Source organism: Tenebrio molitor, chromosome 3, assembly GCF_963966145.1.
Source record: "Tenebrio molitor chromosome 3, icTenMoli1.1, whole genome shotgun sequence".
NCBI classification, from domain to species: Eukaryota; Metazoa; Arthropoda; class Insecta; order Coleoptera; family Tenebrionidae; genus Tenebrio; species Tenebrio molitor.
The window spans coordinates 18,117,549-18,139,303 of record NC_091048.1 but is presented as its reverse complement, the minus strand read 5'-3'; the positions used below and the strand labels follow the sequence as shown (position 1 = coordinate 18,139,303).

Below are 21,755 nucleotides of genomic sequence, written 5' to 3'. Positions count from 1 at the left end.
ATCCTACCGTAAATTCACCTAAGCAGGTGAGTTTTACAGGGTAGTCATTGTTAAGGAAAATTTACAACCCTGAAAGCCAACAACTACCAATAAAAGCAATTTTTCCGATAAATCGATATAATTCAAAAACGATCAAAGATTTTTCGAAACAGGTTGCAGATATTGATTTTATACATTAGCCACATTCTGATGCAAAAATTTAAACATGAAAATTTTTTAAAAAACAGTTTTTATAAATATCTTCTCATAGAAAAAAAATTTTTGAAATCAATTATACCGGCTGAAAGTACATTTTTCGACAAATCAAATCTGTAAATTTCATAATTTTTTCTCAATTCTTAAGGGTAATTTTGCCACAGGCGGTAAAAGATGAATCACCCTGTATAAACATCTGTGTAAAGTGACTATGAGCCGGCAACAAATAGAACCTTAGCACTTTGTACAGTCCACAGTCCATAGTGTAGGTACCTAATAGCAAAAGTAACGGGTGTTCAAATGGAAAAAATGAAAAGTGCATCAAGTTAGCTATGACTTTTTGATGAATGAAGATAGAGCGAAAAAGAAATGATGCTTTTTTTGACAGTCGGTTATTTGTGTACTGAAAGTGTAACCTCATTTTTTGAGTTGAATTTCGTTTTCTGTGGACTTATAATAAATCAACTGCTTTCACAAGTAAACAACATTCGTTTCTTCTATCTCACGATGGTTTTCACCGTAGAACATAAAACTTTTTTAATCGAAAGTTATTTTCGAAACGATACCAAAGTTGGGGGAGTTTGGGTTTATTCGTTGCAAAATTGTACCTATTGAAGAATTTCAAGCTGAATTTCGAAAGGTTGCTGTAGATTACATACAGTTTCAAAAAACTTTGGACAAAGCTGTAAATTTGTTTCGTGGAACTGGTAGTATCTTGCAAAAACCAGGCAGTGGAGCAGTTCGACAACGTACAGACGAAATTGTTGGTTAAGCTCAAGATAATGAAAAATTCATCAAGAACATTGTAATAACCCAGATATCTCCAGTCTTCCGCCAAAATTCAAACATTTAAAATTCCAAACTAAACCAGCGAAATTGAACAAATTGGCCATGTCGTGATCGTCATCGAAGCGGTAGGACCCCTACGTTGTGTGTTTTGTACAAAATGGCGGCAGACTAGCTCGGGATGCAAATGGCGGACCTGCAGGATGGATAAACTTCGAAATAAAACTGCACAAATCGGTGGGAGGACGCCTGTATTTATTTTATGCAGACAGGAATGAATATAAACCATTCACGATTATTTCAAATTCGGACTATCTATGAAAATCTGACATTTTAGTTGGCAGTATTGTGATTTGTCTTAATAAATCTATTTTAGGTTATAATTCAACCGACACTGCTCCCAAGTTGTTACATTTTTTAAACAATTGAACGCATTAGGAACAATAATCGTAAAATTGTAATTGAAATGAAACATACATATTTGTAGGGCAGTTCTGGGTAAATTCTTATTAACTAAATTAATGACGGAATTGACAACAATGCGAATATTTAAAAACGAAACGTCATATGACAGGACCTGACGCCAATCTAACAAAAAAATATCGCGGCGTCCTGCGTGTTTAAAATAATCGTGAACGGCATATACATTCTCGTTTTCATCTATAGTGTTATTTGATACAAAACCCGATCACATGATAAATTAAACAATTCAGCGGTGCGACTTTACATGACACAACAAGAAATACATAACAACACAATAAATTTGTCTACCAACCTCTTGCGGAGGGTAGAAAGAAATAGTTCCCTTTCTTTTTGTTTTTTTTGTCGCAACGAAACTATACAACATATAAAATAACAACGGTTGCTCAGAACCTAAACCCGTAATACCTACAGAAACAAAGCGGCACCGTGAAACAAATGATAGTTATGTTATTACGAATAGACACTGTAAATGGGATGAGTAAAACCCCCAAAAATCCTCCACAAACGATGGCGCACCACAGTCTTTTCAATCTCTAAAGTTACACAACATGTTACCTCAGATTGTACGACAAAGCTCAAGATTACAACAATGACAGACAATCTAGTTCCCTAAATGAATATTACGCACCTCGGACTCGCAGCTCTTCGTGCTAGCACCTGGTTTACGATCGCGAAGTTAACCTAGTTCACGCCCCCCAGTCTCCTAATTTCTACCCTAGTAACGTCGGGTCGTCCAAGTTCCTGCGACACCTAACTCGTTATGGGTGCAGTGCCCTCGACTTGTGTCCTCCGAAACACCCTTTCAGATCCCCACACCAGATGAACCAGAGGCCTTCCACCGAGGGCGGTCGAGAAGTTACACGGCCAAGGTCACACGTCATGAAAAAGCCTCGCAGATCCCCACGCCGGCAATCTCACATCGGCCCTTTTAGTGTTCTCTCTTTTTTCATTGCAACGTGGAAAATCTGCCCCACGGTCGACACCCCTAACTTCGGCCAAACACATGCTCACGTTTTTCCTTGTGGCAAATGGATGGCCGTTCCCTAAATGGACTCCCGTTTTCCGTATTTAAATCTGACACAACAAGATCGGTTCCAAGTTTCTCCTTTCTTACCACTCAAAATTAAAATGGACTCGTCCGACCGATTCCGTCTACCGGATAACTTTATTGCAACGCTGACCTCGAAACGAGTTTACCCCGAGAATTTCCCCACGTGCTCTCAATTCTTACTTCTCCCGAGCTTATCGGCATAACAAAACGAAATAACATAACTGCTAGACGCTACTTGTTGTCAGTAAGATCATACTACCTGAATTACAACGCGCAAACTGTCGGCGACACACGAGGTTCGCACCTGTCATCGACCAACACGTTTCTCCTCCGCGATTGGTGAATGTTTACGGAGCACGGCCCTGACTACATTGACAATACACAAGAAACTGCCTGACTCGAGATTCGTAACCCCAATAACTACATTTTCAACTAAAACAATAACAATGAAAAAGACGGTTCAACAAACACCACCGTTCACTTCGAGAGCTGACAATCGAGAGCAATCGAGAGCCGAGACCCGCGTCTTTCGTGTACCAACCGTACGCAATCAAAATATACCAACAGTGAACAACAAAAGTCATTTCTGCTCAAAGGACCACTTTTATGTATCGTCTCGGCGATACAAAGTGGCTGGCGTTTCCAAACGACTTGGTTAATAATGTGAAATGTGAATAAAACAAAACGTGTGATTTTCGATATTTACTTAGACCTTACAGCAACACTGACCAACTCAAGGATTTATCATCAGCCAGTGTTAGTTTAATTACTATATGTATATGCAGCGAGTCTACATGAAAGAATACAATTTTTTTAATTTATATTGTTGATTTTTGGCAAAAACCTCCGACAGGTCAATTTCTACTTAAATTTAGAATTAGAATTTAATTTGGTGGTATATTCTATTTGTAATAAAACTTGGTGAAATTTTTTCACTTATAATATCCCGGTGCATACTTAGATTCTATCCGAAAATTTTTTTGAGTGCATTGCTGACAAAGTTATTAATCGCCCTCGTCTTTGACTCGGGCGATTACTTTGTCAGCAATGCACGAAAATAACATTTTTCAGGATATGCAGAGGGATATTCGGCAAAAAAATCGCATGAATACATTAATCATCAGTGAACGACAAAAAATGTATCTAAAGTTTTTTAAAAATACATACCAAGACTGTAGAATTTTAACTCCTCAACAAATTGAACTTTTACTTATAAAAATGTAATTTGAATAAAAATTTTGCAATTTTTGTTATACTGGAAATATTTTTATGTATCTATGGTAATAACAATAAACGTAGCTTTCTCATTGGATAGTAGATTCATGAATGCGATTTTCATTTATTAATTCAACTATGTATTAAAAAAATCCTTTCACTGTTTCACTATTGAAAAAACCTTCCAACAATATAACATTTGACCCCTCTTATTACATAAAATTCTTTGCGCCGTCACTGGGTAGAAATCTACTTTAATCTCGAAAGATAACGATTGTGAAATACAAATTGACCGGTCCAAGGATTTTTGCCAAAATCAACGACATTCATTTTTTTCTTTACCTACACACTTGTACTTCACAATACTTTGTATTATTTTTCCATCTTCATTTACAATATCTCTGAATAATTACCTCCAGGAACGTTCTAAATTTCGAACCATAAAAATCTTTCAAGCTCAAAATTTAATATACTGTCCAAAGTAATATGTTAACATCAATTATCTGACACGTCGAGTTCAATAACACGGAAAAGATATCTTCTTATTCTGATTGTTGCTGAGTTATCACTTATCAGAGTATATGACCTTTAAGGAGCCGACATACATATACACGTTGCGCGATACTTAGATCAGTGATGTTAATTAATTAGCGAGACAATGTACAACTTACATTTTTTAACATTATTCTGCATTATTTTTAGTGCTTGCAAAGGCTACAAAATTTTAGCTGTTTTTCCAGTACCTGTTCACAGTCACTACACAATAGCATCAAAAATTGTGAACGAATTAGCACACAGAGGACATGAAGTTACTTTTGTTACCCCTTATCTTCAAAAAAGTGTAATTAAAAATTTGAAGGAAATCTCCGTCGAGTCGGTCATCGACATCGTTAATGGTAAGAATCATCTAAATTGTTGCTTTCAGTTACACAAATCAAGAAAATAATGTAAACTACATTTATACTTTCGTTTTAGATTGTTTTATTTAAAACTTAATTTAAACCAATCATAATCACTTGATTAATAAAATTGTCAAATATTTTTATTAATTTATTGTTTAAGAATGGTAAGTTTAACATATAAAACCTCGCCTTTATTATTTTCTAAACTTGATTCTTCTTTTTTACAGAACGCAAAGAGCACTTGTATTCACTTGAAGACCAAACAATTTTCAAGACTATTACATTTCTGAGCCACCTCGGCTATATAGTAGTTGAAAAAACCTTTCAAAATGAAAATGTACAAAAGTTGTTGCATTCCGAGGAACACTACGATCTCGTCATATTACCTCAATTTATTAACGAGGCCTTGATAGGGATAGCTCACCACTTTAAAGCACCTTTCGTACTGGTAACATCGATGCCGCTATTTCCTTGGAGCAGTTTTCTTCTTGCGCACCCAGCACCATCTTCGTACGTTCCAAATCTCTTGACTCGGTACACCGGACATATGAATTTTTGGCAACGCCTTACTAATAGTTTTTATGATACTTACTCGATCTTGTATTACAAGTGGGTGATGCTACCGAAACATAGAGAACTAGTCAGAAAATATATTCCAGGTGAACCCGACCTCTACACTTTTCTCACTAATGGGAGCCTATTGTTAATTAACTGTCATGTAAGTTCTTACGAACCTATTCCTCAAGTCCCCAATGCTATTGAAATTGGTGGCCTTCACATAGATGAACCGAGAAAATTACCAGATGATCTACAGAAGTTTCTAGACGATTCTGTAGACGGAGTTGTACTATTTTCTATGGGCTCAAATTTGAAAAGTTCTGCTCTGCCTCAAATTAAGAGAGATGCAATCCTCAAAGCTTTTTCTAAACTTAAACAGAATGTATTGTGGAAATGGGAAACCGACGAGTTGCCTGGACAACCCAAGAACGTTAAGCTGATGAAATGGTTACCTCAGAGTGACGTGCTAGGTTAATCAATTTCAAACAATATTAAGCGTTCTGTAACAAGTTATAATTTTAGCACATCCCAATATCAAGGCATTTATCACTCACGGAGGTTTATTCAGTACAATGGAGAGTATTTATCGTGGGATCCCTGTCATAGGTATTCCAGTTTTCGCCGATCAGAAAATGAACATGGCAACAGCTGTCTCTCATGGGTATGCTGAACTAGTGCCTTTGCAAGCATTAACAGAAGAAAATTTGTCATCAGCTCTTAATCAAATTCTTAACAATCCAAGGTAAGTTTTCTTACTAAATATTTAATTTCATGTACATGTATCAATTTGTAGATACAAAAGTAATGTGATGAAACGTTCGAGTATAATGCGAGATCGTCCTGTTAAACCCATGGATCTTGCTATTTATTGGATCGAGTACGTCGTTCGTCACCAGGGAGCGCCACATCTTAGATATCCTGGAATGGATTTGGCTTGGCATCAAAGGAATCTGTTAGACGTTATCGCTTTTGCCATTATTTCAGGAATTACACTGTTATCTGTAGTTTTCTTTATCATAAAATCAATTTTAAAACGAGTTTATGCACGCCCTGACAAAAACAAGAAGAATAATTAATTTGTAACAAAAATACGAATGTTTAATAAAGAAAAGAAAAATATATTTTGTGTTGGGTTATATTATGCGAGCTTTGAAAGGTAAAAATTCCATTTTTATATTAGTTTAAAAATTGTAACATGTTTAAACATTGCGGTAAGTATGGCATTAAATGAAAATTTTTTTTGTACTCAGCCTCGAAAACAACGCATCCAACATCAAACGCTCGCTCCGAAACGAGTGCTTCCCGGTCGACTCGAATGTAAAAATTGCAAAAAACACTGGCCTTTTGAGGCATTCAAAAAAAAATCTGTGTTGATAATAATAAAATTTAGTTCAAAAAATACAACTTCCCTGGGTTTTCCTCCATTAAAAAATTACGGAAAGATTTATAATCGTTGAAAATTGTTCCTACAAAATTCACAAATTATTGCGAAAATTGAAATATCAAGTGAAGCAATTGTTTCCAATAACCAAAGATCACTGCCTACTTGGTTTTATGTTCGTTTATGTTTAATGTATTCAAACAAAAAAATTTAATTTAATTTTCGTACAAAAAATATTGTACGAACCACTCGCGTGAAGACATCTTCCGTTCATTCGCGCATTAATTAAAGGCACTCGCTCCTTCGTCGCTCGTGCTTTAAAAAATGCGCTCATGCGGGAACATCATCTTCCCGCACTTGGTTCGTAAATAACTATAACGTGATTAAACATTCTTTTCAATGAGATTTTTACTTCACATTTTGAAATCAAGCCGTAAAATATGGTCAGAATTATCACAAGGTTTACAGTTTTTTTTAATGATTTTAGCTAAATTGTTGGTTATTTATTTAATAAATTATGTGTCAAATGTCCAAGATTATTGATTAGTCAATCCTGTGAATCAATCAATATGATAGTGAATTGAAAAGTACAATAACTATCAAATAATAATAATATAACCCGAGGAGCATACTCTTGATGAAGATTTCGATAACACAAAATTTGTAAAATATAATACACCGCTCTTCGATTCGCAACGTAATCGGCCTTAAGAAGACCCCACATCGTACATATTGTGGAGAGGATATGAACAATTGTTTATACTATGAGAGGAAAAAATTTAGTATGCTTATTGATATTTATTCCCAAATTAATAGAAAATAAAATGATATAACAAAAGAGTGTTATTTATTCAGCGAACAAACAGTGATTTGAATTATTATTTCTTTTGCCAAAAACACATTTTTTAGAAAACCAACTAGCGAGAGTTTTCCGAATTTTCTTGGTGCTACATGATGGTATTGATGGTTTTTACTTTTTATGATTTCATTTACAATAAAGTGACGATCAATGTGAAGTTATGTACCTGAAAAAAATATCAAAGCATATCAACTCAAAAGACGTCATGAGGGAGAAAAAAAACACAGGTTGAAGATACATTTTTTGAACACCCGTATTTGTTCCTAAATTATCTGCTTCTCCCACTGTTATTTCTGTGATGTTATGTAATTACTATCAGAGAGCAAAGTTCAAGTATACCATACAAGGCGCCAATATGATAACTGATAAGAATATTTTCACATTTCGGTAATTGCAGCAAGTATAATATGTTAGAAAAGTATTATCAGTTATGTTATCAATGATTAAATACAATAATGTAAATATGTAATGTATATGCCTTATTTATTACAAGGCATTAGTAAAATTAATGTCGACCAATAGCTAGATATGATATCTTTCTATTTATGACATTTGAAAAGAACACCCTTAAATCCTTTTATTTCAACATTAATAAATAGTAATAGACACTAGATCAGTTTATGTTTGCATTGTACTCGTAAGTCTTAGACATCAGATTATTTTATGCTTATATTGTGAGTTTGAGTACCTAATAAGTAATAACAATATTATAATACACCAGTGTCAACAGTTGATCGGAGCTGTAAAAGTAATTGTTCTTATGTAAGAATGAATTGGTTAATTTTTTTTATTATTTTTGGTGTAGTTTAGTGCAGTTGTCGCTACTATAAAATCTTGGATGTTTTTTAAATACCTAGAAAAAGCCATTATATACTTGCAACAAAACTGTTTAAAAATTGCACAAAGAGGTCATGCAGTCACATTTGTTAAGTCGTATCCTGAGATAACTCAAATTAAGAATTTCAAGGAAATTCCTGTAGAGTTTAAATTTATTTAAGAATAAATCTAAACGAGTTCACTAATATCAATTTCATATCATATAACCTTCAAGTAATTGTTGTAGCAAAGATATATTCATCTAATTATATTTATCAAATAAAATAAATCATGAAAACATTCCAATTTGAACTATTGCCACTACATGTATCTAGAATAATCGGTTAAATTAATAACATGTAACTTATTATTTTTTTCGTAGTGCATGGACATATATGTATACAGGGTCTATCAGAACTGGCGGACCAAAATAATACGGTGAATTCATTATCTTCTAGGAATACATAATAGGAAAAATGTTCAAAAAAATCTATCTTAAATAGTGATTAGGAAAGAAGCAATTTAAACTGACCAATCCTGTTGTTGATGTTAAGTTACCTATAAATTAGTTTTCCTGCTTTATTTGTAACTATGGATGCATTTCAAATGTTGCATATGCATTGTTGGGTATCCGCATTGTTTGAGCAATGACGGGCGTTTTTAGGTTATAGTATTTTTCAGGTTAAAGTATTTCTGTTAGGATGTTCCCTATTGGGAAAACGAACTGCGTATTCCCGAGCAGCAACTGTGGCACTCTCATCACACTGTCCATATAAGACGCTTGTCTTATATGGACAGTGTGATGAGCGCATATGCTTATATCAAAATATTCTGAAGAAGTAAACATTAAGCGTTTTTAATGAGTTTTGTAATTGTCAGAAATAATTTATTATGACATAATATTCAATTATTATGTCTTTCCAACAATCAAATTTGTTTCGATAGTTACTAATATAATTTTTTAAGGTAATTTTATATCTAGACGCGATTGGTCAATTAACAACGTTCTTATTTTAAAATCCAATGAGGATGGATTTTTTAAAATATTTTTCCTGTTATTCTCAGAATTTCATCGTATTATTTTGGTCCGCCAGTTCTGATAGACCTGTATACAACAACAGTCGATTTTCTGAGATATTATTTTAAGCGAAATATGTTGTTCACGCAAACAAATGCTAATGAAATGTTACTAGACATTATAAATAACAACCGTTGCAAAATAAACTCCTGTTCTTTTTTTGAAATTCTTATTCAATATTGACATTTGGTGGCGCAAGGGGAAATAGCTAAACAATAAGATAATGCATTAATTGAATATTGAAAAAAAATAGTATAGTAAATTCATTTTTGTAATGACGAACTAGCTTGTAATGATTTGAATACATTACTTTTTCCGCCAAATATTCGAACCTGCGCAAAACGGTAACAAATGTGGTCGTGATCGTCATCGAATCGGAGGAGCCCTACGTTGTGTCTTTCTTTTGGCGGAAAAAGGTTCGGAATGCAAACGATGAGGGTTCCAGTTGGAAGAGTGCCGCAAATAAAACACACATGTGAGGGACGCAAAATACCTTTTATTAAAAAAAAAATGCCTGTAATAACTTTGATGAAAAAAAATGAAACGAATCCAAAAAGACAGAAACTAAGTTTAACGAAGTACAAGAAATTAACTAGTTGAGTACATCACAAAGATAAACGACCAGATGAATGCAACAATATTTAAAATAACAGGAAACGGGTACATGACAGACAAAATGAGAGGTTAAAGCTTGCAAAACAAGTGAACAAATTATGGTGCAGTTATTACAGACAGGGACGGATGAAAAACCCTCTTCAAAAACCGTATCCCAGGTATTACTCATATTTTACAATTCGATTAATGACAAAACAATGTTTAATTTGGAACTACGCGGTCAAGATACGCCAACGGGAGCTTAGAGCTGGAGGTAACAAACTTTCGGCCGCGAGGGGACTCAGAAGAATAATCTGAATCATCTTGAGAGCAAGCGACGTTTATAGATATTCGGGGTATTAATGAAGGTCAAACTATTTCGCCGACCAAGTAAGAGTGACATAGCGTCTCGGGGTCGTACGATTAGCATCACTAAACAGCATAAGCGAATATTTAGATCCACCGTCCCCAACCAACCGTTTCCCGACAAGACCCCGAAGTCTCTATAACCTCGACGGAAGCTTCACGAAAACATCCCGCCGCCGCATAAGCGAAGACTTAGGTCCGCCCCCGCTAACGGCTCTAAATAACCGTAGCTTCCACAGAAATTTACTAAACAACCCCACGACTTCCTGATTGTCACCTAGCTCCCATAGGGGCGCACTTACAACATTTTACTTTAACCTTTCCGAAATATAGCAACAACACAAAGAAAAACCCGAGTTTAATTCAATCGAACAAAGCGTAACATTTAAACGATGAGAAAATTCAGCAAAACGAAGCGCAACATTAAACAATGATAAATTAACAAAACAAAACGCAACAGTAAAACAATGATCAAATAAAAGAGAACTAAGCGCAAAGTCAAATAACGATAAAATAGAACCACTTTAAATGGCACAAATATCAGTAAAAAACATAAATCACGAATACAATAATCGCTGGTAATGTTAAAACCAAAAAGAAAATGGCGGGTCGAGTGCCGTTAGAAAATGTTAGTGAAGAAAAAAAAACAAAATGGACGCACGCGGTTCGGACGACGGCTCCGAATTTTCGAAATTACCAGATTGCTAAAAAAATGAACCTCCCGGGAGAAAGATAACGCTTAAAATTAACAAAATTGTAGAAGCAAATGACGTGACCAATAACCTAACTTTTTAAAAGCCAAAATTCGCGGTAAAAACTGTGTTTACAAGTTACAAAATTTAGTAATTATAGTTCGTCATTACAAATATTAATTTACTATAGTTTAAATAACGAGTTCATGTGTAAATTGGGCTTTTTTGACATGAGTGGGCCAGTTTAAAACGCGAGTGAAACGAGGCTTGAAGGTAAATAACTAAATAATCTACGCAAGGTACAGTCGAATGCAAAAAAAGTAGACATGAAGTTTTCGGCTGCTTGGTCCAGTCTTAAAGTTTTTCGATTTTGGTTGGCAGCCGACCACGACTGTATTCTTGGTTGCCTAGTCGAATGCAAAAAAAGTGAGAAGAACTTGTTGGTATTAGAAAAGCCCCATTTATACAATAACATTTTGAGGAAAAACAATTACAGGAAACTGTTTTTGTCTACTTTTTTTTGCATTCGACTGTAGTACTTTCTCTGCGTAGAATTTGGTGATTTTTATGTCAACCAATTTCTCGCTGGAAAATTATAACGGAGCTTATAAAATGAAATGTGTTTTTATTTGAATTTTTTACGAAAAAGCGTGACCAATTTAAAATTTGGTATAAATTAGGCATCAAAATGTATAGTGCCTATGGGTAAGGGCGAACATTTTCTGTCGTTATTGAAATGGAGCCTTGTCAAAAAGTTAGATTGTTGTAGAAAAAATTATATAATGAAAATTAAAATTCTCATGGTTACAAAAAAAAAATATAGACTTGTTAATCACACAAAACGACTCGATTGGTAAAAATTGGAAACCTTGGAAAACTTTTGCGAATTTTGCAATATGCTATAGAGAAAAGTTTTGCAAGATTTTTTGCCCCCAATTCCTACCAAACGAGTCGTTTTGTGTGATTTTTTTATACAGGCTGTCTTAAAGAAAACGGCCCACGCTATAACTTTGCTATTGATGACCCAAATGAAAAAACAAGAAACGAAATGGGTCTAAAAACACTACAAACCTGAGTGAGCATATAATTTTGATACCATCTACCCATTTATGGGCAATGGGCAACTTTTATTTTTAAATGGTAACCTATAATTTTTTTATTGAATCTGTTGAGTTTTTTTTCTGATTGAAATGGCATAAAAAACTTTGATAACAAAATTTCCGAGAAAAAAGGAAATCAAAATTACATTTATCGTTATTTCATAAACGAAAATTTGTTGGTAGTGTGCTGGACTTATAATTCATAAAAATCATTGAATAATAGAGGTCGGTTAACTTGATTTTTTCATTAATATTACAGTAAATCTAATTTTTGTAAAGTCATATCAAAATGAAGTCATTTATACAGTAATTTGCGGGCGTAAATAATGTCTTTTGCGCCCTAAGGCCTAAAAGAACAACAATTAATTTTAATTGCTATTTTATTTGGTGCATCATATTGGCAGTCAACAACGTAACTCTTGATTTTTGAGAACGAATCATGTCATTTATTTTTTCAAAGCTTTAAGGTGGATTTGAATGATTTTACAAAAAATAATGTTCAAATCTAGAAGATATACTGGGTGCCCCAAAATTCACGGAACAACTCTCAATGGGGCAATGTCAACTTATGTTAGGAAATAATGAGAAAAATAATAAAAAAATGCTATACCTCTTAAATTTGAAGATATGGGGGCTCAAAAGGTGCAGCCTTGATCTCATTTATTTTAAATATTAAAAAAGATTTTCATTATTTGTCTTTTCCTAGCCATTGGCATAATAATTCTGAACGATTGTGATCAGGTTTGCAATTATTTTCTTCATTACTTCCAGCATTTCCAAATAGTAATTTTATGTTCGTTTTACCTAAAATAACGTAAGGCAACATGGCTTTGATTTTTCTCCCCCATTTCTATGGAAACAACAAAAATGAAATATTTGCAGACTATTGGCATACATTGAATATTTTTAAATGATGCCACATTTAGTGTAACGAATAGGTCCATATCTTCGACAAAAATGGAGATTGATTTTTTTAAACATTTTTACCTGATATTTTAATGACCACTTAACAACATACTGCTAAGTTGTTCCGCGAATTTTGGGGCACCCAGTAGAATTTTTTAATTATTTTTCTCTTTTTTTTCTAAAATGAGTTAACATTGTCCCACTGAGTTGTTCCACGAATTTAGACGCACCCAGTATACAGGATGTCTTATAGTATTGCCGTTATAACATTTTATCTGCTCCGCCCACTAAAATTGACCAATCAGAATCAAAGCCAAATTCAATCTGTACAACTTTTCATCACATTTGCCACGTAAAAAAGTTAAGGTTAGAATTTTGCTGTCAAGTCCACAATTATTGTTTTAGGTTCTAAAAAATAAAATGTCATTAAGACAATTCGAATGTCAGAAATTTTTACTGTGTAAATCAGATCGTCTTAACAACCTATTTGATTGGTAACTAAGAAAATGAAATGGGCGGGGCAGATAAAATGTTACGTTGTCCTTAGTATAAAAAACGCCGCAAGTCATATCTCCGTTATTTATGGCTCGATTTAAATGAAGCAAAAACAGGAGTGAATCACTTTAAAAACACTAAAAGTACAACATAGATTAATTTTTTTTCAAAAAGTCATTCAAGGTCAGATGTAGCCAACTTTATTTTTTTAAATAGCTTGGTAAATTTTTTTGTTTGAGTTTTGAAAGAGATTATTTTTCTGAATCCCACATGTTAGAATGCATTTAACAGCAACCGCGAAAATAAATAAATAAAATACCATCAGGTATACCTACTATGTAAAACAATCCTGTTATTCATATACAGGGTGTTCCAGAACAGGCTCCCCAGAGAAAAAAGGGAGCCTTAGGGCGAATATATTAACGTGTGTTTTGAAGAAAAAAAGTCCTATCTCAAATGATAACAGGAGAAAAGACATTCTGAAGTTGACCAATCAGAGTTGAGCACCATTAAGGTGGAATCATCGCAATTTTGCGTTGCCTAGGTTTCCTTTTTTTCCGTAAAACTCTATAATTCTGTCCATTAGATTTGGTCCACTACATTTATTAGAATGATTGTTTACGTCAGTTTGACATTTGTTTACAATTTCGCTGCGATATTTAATTCAAGTGTATCATTTAACATGTATTCTTCCTCTGAGTACGTAGATATGATTCTTACTTTTGCGCGATGTGGGAACAATGCACGTGAAGCAGTAAGGTTGTACCGTGAACAATTTCCGCAAAGACAAATTCATTCGGATCATAAAACAATCCTGAAATTAATCGCTCGGAGTCGAGAAACGGGTCAGATGCAGCCAGTTCGAAGTGAAGTTGGGGGTGCTCCAAGAAATGTAAGGACTGTCGAATACGAGGAAGCCGTATTGAATGTCTTTGAGGAAGACGGCACCCGGCGTATTCGAACAGTTTCTCGTGAAATGGGTTTATCCAAGAGTTCGGTGCAGAGAGTTCTAGCTGATAATAGGAGGCATCCGTTCCACTATACACGAGTACAACATCTTCTGCCAGAGGATTATCCAATTAGGCGAGAATTTTGTCTATAAACCAAAACGATGCTCCACACTTCTTGTCACGGATACTGTTTTCTGATGAGTCGCTATTTTGCCGGTAAGGTTGTTCCAATTATCACAACCTTCATATTTGGGCAGAGGAAAATCCAAGAGAATTAAGAGAAGATAAACGGGGGCAAGATATGCTCAGTTCATTGGCACGGAGCTACCTGATCTACTTGAAATTATACCTCTTGCTTATCGCATAAATGACTGGTTCCAACATGATGGTGCTCCACCACATTTTAGGAGAAACGTTCAGGAAATTTTGGATAACCAATATCCACAGCTCTGGATCGGTCGAGGAGGACCGCATCATTGGCCTGCCAGATCTCCAGATCTGAATCATTTATCGGCGGCCCATAAATTCAGAGGCTGATCTGAGAGTTCGAATTCAGGAGGCTTTGTTTCAGTTACTGAAGAAATGATAACTAACGCTACTACAAGAAGTTTGTTACGTATAGCACAATTGTGCATACAAATGAATGGTGGTCATTTCGAACATCTGCTTTAACATTATTAGCTACCTATTTAAATAAATGGTTCTTTTTAGAATCGCCATTTTTATTGTTTTATTTTGAAGTTATCTTTTACAATTGTCAAGTCTTGATGTTGATGACAGATAAACGTTAACGAATTTTTATATCGGAAAATGTCAAAATTCCAGTTGCCCAAACATTTTATTGATTTGTGCGATATCAGAGATTTTTTGTTGTTGTTTAGCAACCGATCGGATTTTTTAGTAATACTTGAGGACGAGCTTCCGGGATTGGTGAAATTAAAAACTTTATTACTCGGTAATTTGAGCTAGCAGAAAATTTATTTTAGTCAATTTAGAGTCTCTTTTGTTGTCGGCACATGCCTGTTTTCTCTGGGGAGCCAGTTCTGGGACACCCTGTATTATTTATAAATACTAAACGAAAATATTTGTAGTACCCTCAGTGATGAAAAAGCCTTAACTCTTAATAGCATCCATGTTTATTTCTAGAAATTAAATATATGAACAACTAACAAATAAACTAGTTATACACACATAAAAAATATATAAACATAAACCCTTCATCTAATTTACAATGAAAAAGTACTACGTAGTACTTACTCATCCTAAAATTGACCATATCTAGTATAATGTGATAGTTAGATATTTATGTTACGATTGTTCGTAATGTCGTAAATAGAGAAACAGAAAATGATATAGATAGTATCTAATAAATGAAAAGAATAAATAAGAAGTAATATGTTTCTATTTATTCTTTTTTGCTTTAGTTACTTGTTTACTTTTAAACTTGCTACATATATATTTGATAGTTTTTTTGATAGTGATGTAAAAAACTAAAGATACTACAAGTACAACGAAGACAAGAAAGCCAATTACATCAATCATCTCTCTCTGGTACCATTTCAAATCAAGTCCCGCAGATCTCAAATGTGGGGCTCCTTTATGACGAATTACATGTTCAATCCAATATACTGCAGAATCAATGGGTTTAATTGGTCTATCCTTCATGACCTTGGATCGTTGCTGGATATTTTCTCGATATCTAGAAATTTAAAACCGTCAGATTATTGAGAAACAGTAGATTATATGTATCATTAAGAGTAAAAGTGAGTCTTTTTATGATAAGCTCAGAGATTGAAGACCTAGACGTAGTCGAGGTCGGCAACTGGACGATGCACAAAAAGATCTTCTACTCTATTTTATCTTAAAGCGGATCAACAAAAATAGAAGCAGTAATTCCTAGTTCTCTTGTCGCAATATTATTAGTACCTACTTGAAGGTTCAATAATATTAGTGAAGTCTACTAAAGTCTAAAGTTTAGTTTTTAATAGGGATAATTTAATTATTAAATATTTCGTGTAATTATTGATAAATAAATGTTGAGAAATGTCGAGCCCCCAAAAGACGTTTCAACTCCTTGGATTTGAAATATTTCAAGTCCGGTTACAAAAAAAAAGAACACACTTCAACCGTTTCTATAGAGGTACCTACACAAAGGCGCAACTTTCAACCGCTTAAAGATAAATTAGTATATTGTACTCACGTTGGATTATTCAAAATTTCATTAATTGCCCAATGAAGCTTTTCTTCTGTTATTTCAGGTAATGGTACGCTAACAGCAAACCCATTGTTTACTGCAGATGCAATATTAGTTTTTTGGTCTGCAAAAACTGGAATGCCAATGATTGGTACTCCATGATACACAGTTTCTATAGTACTTAGTAAACCTCCGTGAGATATAAAAATTCGAACATTGGGGTGAGCTTAAATAAAAAGAAACTTTAAATGAGTCATCTTTTTAAGTATGGACTTCTCACCGAGAATATCTTGCTGAGGAAGCCAGTTCATAATTTTAACATTTGGGGGAGTGTCAGGTAGATCTGTTTCAAACTTCCACAGCACCTGTTGTTTGATTTTGGAAAATGTTTTTAAAAGAGTATTGCGCACACCTTCGCTTAAATCTTTGCTTTTTAAATTAGAACCCATTGAAAAGAGAATCACACCGTCTTTGGCGTTATCAAGAAAATTCTGTAAATCGTCTGGTAATTTTTTAGGTGGATTTATATGGTAGCCTCCAATTTCGATTATACTTGGTACCAGAGGAACGGCGTCATTAATACTAACGTGTGAATTTGCAAGGATCAAACTGACGTTATACAATACGTCATCGAATTCAAGATCGGTGTCAATATATCTTTTGAAAACTGTTCTTTGTCTGGGTAAATGCATCATTTGTGTAGAGACATCAAATATAAAATTGAAGCCAAAGCTTTGCAGTCTTTGCCAAAAATTCATATTCTTCGTTAGTGTACTCCTTAAATTAGGTACGTAGGACGATGGAGCTGGGTTCGCCATTATGTAATTGGAAAAACAGTTGGTAGCTACAGTACTCATTAAAATAACGGGAGCTTTAAAATGGTGACCGAGTCCTATTAGAGCTTCGTTTAGAAAATGTTCCATAATGACAACATCGAATTTTTCTTCAGAATTCAGCAGTTTTTGTACATTTTTGTTCTTAAACGTACGGTCGGCTATTTCGTAGCCCATCGTGTAAATAAAATCCAAGTTTTCATACATTCCGACCTTGTCCCTGTTCAAAAGAGCTTTCAAGTACTCTAAAAAACATAATATAACTATTGTCCTGTTTGTATAATGTACTTACTTACCCCCTATATAACCCACAAGCTCCTCTACAGAAACATCCGTATAATTTTTTATAGGAGTTTTTTGAGGATATGGATTGATGAAAGTAATTTCATGACCCCTATCAGCTAATTCTTTTGCAAGACGAAAAACTAACGCAAAGTGACTACGAGCTGGCATCGGTGCAAGAAATAACATCTTAGCACTTTCGACAGCCCATAGTGATCCACATAGTAGAACAATTATTAAGTGTCCCTTCATTGTACAAAATTAAACAAAATAGTAACGACACACTATGTACTTTAATGACTCTAACTTTGAAATAAATAAAACTAAGGTTATGGATCTCCAATATATAAATAACCTTATCAGTGTATCATGAATATCGGAATTACTTTTCACAATTTCTTGACTAGTCATACTAGAAAGTTACATTACATTATATCATCATCATTCCAGAGTGCTTATCTCTTACCCAACCTTAGATCAACTGTAGGTATAATCCACACTCGACTCTTTTTATTTAATCTCTGAATTGCTGTCTCTAAAAACGTAGCTAAACGTAGCTTCAAATATTAATATACAAGTGTTCCAAAATCTGCGGAGAAAGTCAACAACAAGTCAAAGTACAAAGACAAAGGGCATTAACAAAATGTGAAAAAAACGCAATCTCCTTTATTCTAGAAGATATTGGTCTTTTTCTTAAAGTAATTTGGTAACATAATGATTTATTTCAATATAGCATAAGCATAGGTGTTTAACTTTTTGGTATCCATGAAAACAACAAAGAATTATCAAGCAAAATTATCTTAATATTGATTGTCATGTCAATAATGATGGAGAACTTCTTAAAAATTAATGAAACATAAATTAGAGCCAATATTCAAAATGTTAATCTTCTAATAATATTACTTTGTACACTTTTAATCCTTTCCCTATCTACAGAATAAGTCGCTTCGAAAATTCCGTTTATTAATCACTCTATCAAGGCGGTCTAAAGTTACAGGTCAGGACACTGGCTACGTTGCCACATTCTATGGTAGGCCATTCCATGACCTACGATGTTCCTAAAATTTTGAAACCAATTCGACATTTAAAATAAATTTTGACAAGTCCTTGGTCAAATTCGTCGAACTGAATTAAAAGGGCCTTTTAAATGTTGCGTATCAAATTGCAACTCAAATTATGCGTCTTCTTCTTCAAATTACGTAGGTACTATGGCGGACAATAAATTTAGGCCGGCCTGTCATTGGCTTGACATCAAAATGTGAAGCTGGCATTATGTTCAACTAACCCCATTTTCGATTTTTGTCATTCTTGTCATCGTGACAGCGATAATCAAAATTAAGATTGGCAAAAGAAGCGTGCACCAGAGAGAAGTGCTACTACAAATCAGTTATGCTAGTGCGTCATGATCTGCAAGTTACGAAAAGGGCGAAGGAAACGCCAAACAGCTTGAAAACCTTCAGTTTGACAAACTGACACATCAGTCATAATGACAATAAATGGTCGCTTGCATTGACTTTTTTGAAATGTCAGAAATTTGCCGGCCTAAATTTATTGTCCGCCATAGTACCTGTATTTAAGTTTCTATCAAATGAGGAAACGAACCCAATTTGGAAAGAGATTTTAAAAATCGAAAAGTGAAGAAATTACAAAAGCAGCCATGCTTGTGCTAAATATTTTAGGGGAACAGATATAAATGTGGACAAAATGAAGCGACTTCTACCAAACGCGGTGCCAATAACTTCTAATTACGAAGAAATTACATTTTGGGAAGAAATAATCAAAATTAATAATGACCACACAATCACTGGGGAAAATCTTTTGGCTCTAAAAAGGAATATTGAAATTGTTATATTTAAGTTGGAAATGCCCACCTCGCGTTAGTTTATAACCAAACAGTTTCAATAGCCCGGAACACAGCAGAACATCTGAAATATTATCAGTAATGAGCACCATTATTTTTCTGTCCCCAAGGTGGATTTAAACTGTATATTACAATGCGATAATGCATTTTTGAACTGTCGCAAAATTAGATCACTCACATTTGACAAATGCACATTCAATGACAGGTTTAATGGATTTCGAATTTTTTCACCAAATGTTGGTGAAGCAATGTTGTCAGACTGTGGTAGGCCATTCCATAGCACACTGTCTTTGGTCAGTGTCATGGCCTGGTAAATGAAGATCGCCTTGACTCTATCCCGATTCCCGGTAGAATATAATTATGTACAGGGTTATTCTAAATGATTGTAGTCGAAGTAGGCCATGCCCATGTTATTACATTTTTGCCGCTTTCATGTGAACTGTCAGTTTTGTGGCTGCCACTGTCACCTTTTAGGTGAAAAGTGCGGTGATGAGATTTTTATTTATTTTTGTTAAATTAACGATTGAATACAGAAATATTGAGTTGTTTTGCAATCAATTTTAAAAATATTGAGTTGTTTTGCATCCAATTTAACTCCCGTGTGTGAACGGTGTGTACCCACTTATTCACATCATTTTGATGTTTTTTTATGTGGAGCGGCAACCATAAATTTTACATTCAGTTTTCACGCCTACTTCGACTACAATGATTTAGAATAACCCTGTATTATCTGTTGGTGATTGATTCGTTTCCTATTTTTCTTATTCTTAGGTCCAATCTTTTAAACACATTATTGCTTTTTAACTCAGTGTTTGATTTGAACACATTTTAACGTACACAATAGAAAAGAACCCAATGTCAACCAGTGCGATTGCACGAACACCACGTGACCACGGCGTCACAGCGTGTGCGACTTCGGTGGTACCCGCATGGTACCCGGCGGGGTCGACAGCGTGGGGCGGAGTAGGAAGGAGTATCGAGCGGAAGAACCAAGAACGAAGGACCAGGAGTAACGAGTCACCGATGTATGTACCTACAAATCGGTTAGTTAAGATCTGTACCCGATCCGGAATTAAAGCTTCTTTGTTTGGGATCATTGTTTAGTTATTTTACCTTCAATTTAGCAAACTGTTAAATAATTAGAACGATATTGGCAGTAAGTTTTGACAATCACAGTGACATTCCACCTTGCACGCACTTTTCAATTTCATTTGTCATAACAATTTATAGATGAATTCAAATTTAATATTTTTATTTATATGCTTTTGCGGATTAAATCGACACAAATAACTATTATTGGAATACTGTAGGTAAATGACACAGGAAATAATAATTATAACTCGGATTATAATGCTTCAAAATTATTATTCCAATAGTCAACGAAAAACAAATCCCCGATATCTTGCCGATACCTAATAAACGAGGTCAAAAATGTAACTTTTGCGCACTTATAGTTCCAAAAGTAAAGGAGATGTTTTTTTCTACCTTTCTACACGATTTCTAGCATTTATTTTTTCAGGACTCTCGTATAGTTCAAACTAACATTAATTACCTGGCCCTGAATTAATTGAACACTTAATATTTTATTGCAATTCCGAGTGAGTTATCTTATCAACGATATGTGCAATCACATGTTCACACTACTAGGTACAACTATTCATCACAATGAGGCAATATTTATACTACTGTGCCACACTGACGCACACATCCATCAGTCGCGTTACGGAACCAGCAAGGCAATGAAGAACTTAACATTTTTCATATTATTCTGTATCATTTTTAGTGTAGGTGCGAAGGTTAAAAATTGTAAACAAATTAGTAGGCAGGACCGACGTGTGAGACGTTGATGTGAGTACAGTGAGTGCGAGAGAGATAACGCAGAGAGAGGTAGCACACAAGAATAATAATAATATGTAATTGTACTAATCAAATTTTCAATTGATAGTAGTACGTAGTAGTAGGTGACCGTTAACAAATAACATAATTTGGGTTTATATTCCATTATCAACGGTGTCATGGCGGCTTATCGTGGTCTGGAGGGACTTACCTTCTGTAAAATAATAAAAGGGGGTGGTGAGCAACCAATTCCCTGAAAGTATTGAATGAGCACAAACAATAGAAATTTAGAACAGTAAATCATAAATATTTCAATTATGGT

At 34.4% G+C, this 21,755-nt stretch overlaps 2 protein-coding genes across 5 annotated transcripts; one reads left to right on the top strand and one right to left on the bottom strand.

The window, feature by feature from the left end:
* The first annotated feature begins 4,310 nt into the window (after window positions 1-4,310).
* LOC138125225 (UDP-glycosyltransferase UGT5-like) lies at window positions 4,311-6,311 on the top strand. The gene is made up of 4 exons (XM_069040433.1): window positions 4,311-4,626; window positions 4,860-5,660; window positions 5,713-5,932; window positions 5,984-6,311. The coding sequence occupies exons 1-4, from the start codon at window positions 4,389-4,391 to the stop codon at window positions 6,264-6,266; spliced, it is 1,542 nt and encodes a 513-aa protein (XP_068896534.1). The 5' UTR covers window positions 4,311-4,388; the 3' UTR covers window positions 6,267-6,311.
* A 9,234-nt stretch (window positions 6,312-15,545) lies between these two features.
* On the bottom strand, window positions 15,546-21,300 carry LOC138125218 (UDP-glycosyltransferase UGT5-like). 4 transcript variants are annotated; one of them, XM_069040419.1, is made up of 7 exons: window positions 21,150-21,300; window positions 20,435-20,630; window positions 18,203-18,325; window positions 17,751-18,148; window positions 16,902-17,699; window positions 16,628-16,847; window positions 15,546-16,126 (listed from the first exon to the last, which is right to left on the bottom strand). In XM_069040419.1, exons 4-7 carry the CDS (start codon window positions 17,986-17,988, stop codon window positions 15,829-15,831), a joined length of 1,554 nt encoding a protein of 517 aa, XP_068896520.1. In that variant the 5' UTR covers window positions 17,989-18,148; window positions 18,203-18,325; window positions 20,435-20,630; window positions 21,150-21,300; the 3' UTR covers window positions 15,546-15,828. The 4 variants fall into 4 exon arrangements, with proteins under 4 accessions (XP_068896520.1, XP_068896522.1, XP_068896519.1 ...); XM_069040421.1 differs by having other exon boundaries at window positions 18,208-18,325; XM_069040418.1 differs by lacking the exon at window positions 20,435-20,630 and having other exon boundaries at window positions 21,150-21,283.
* Window positions 21,301-21,755: the final 455 nt, after the last annotated feature.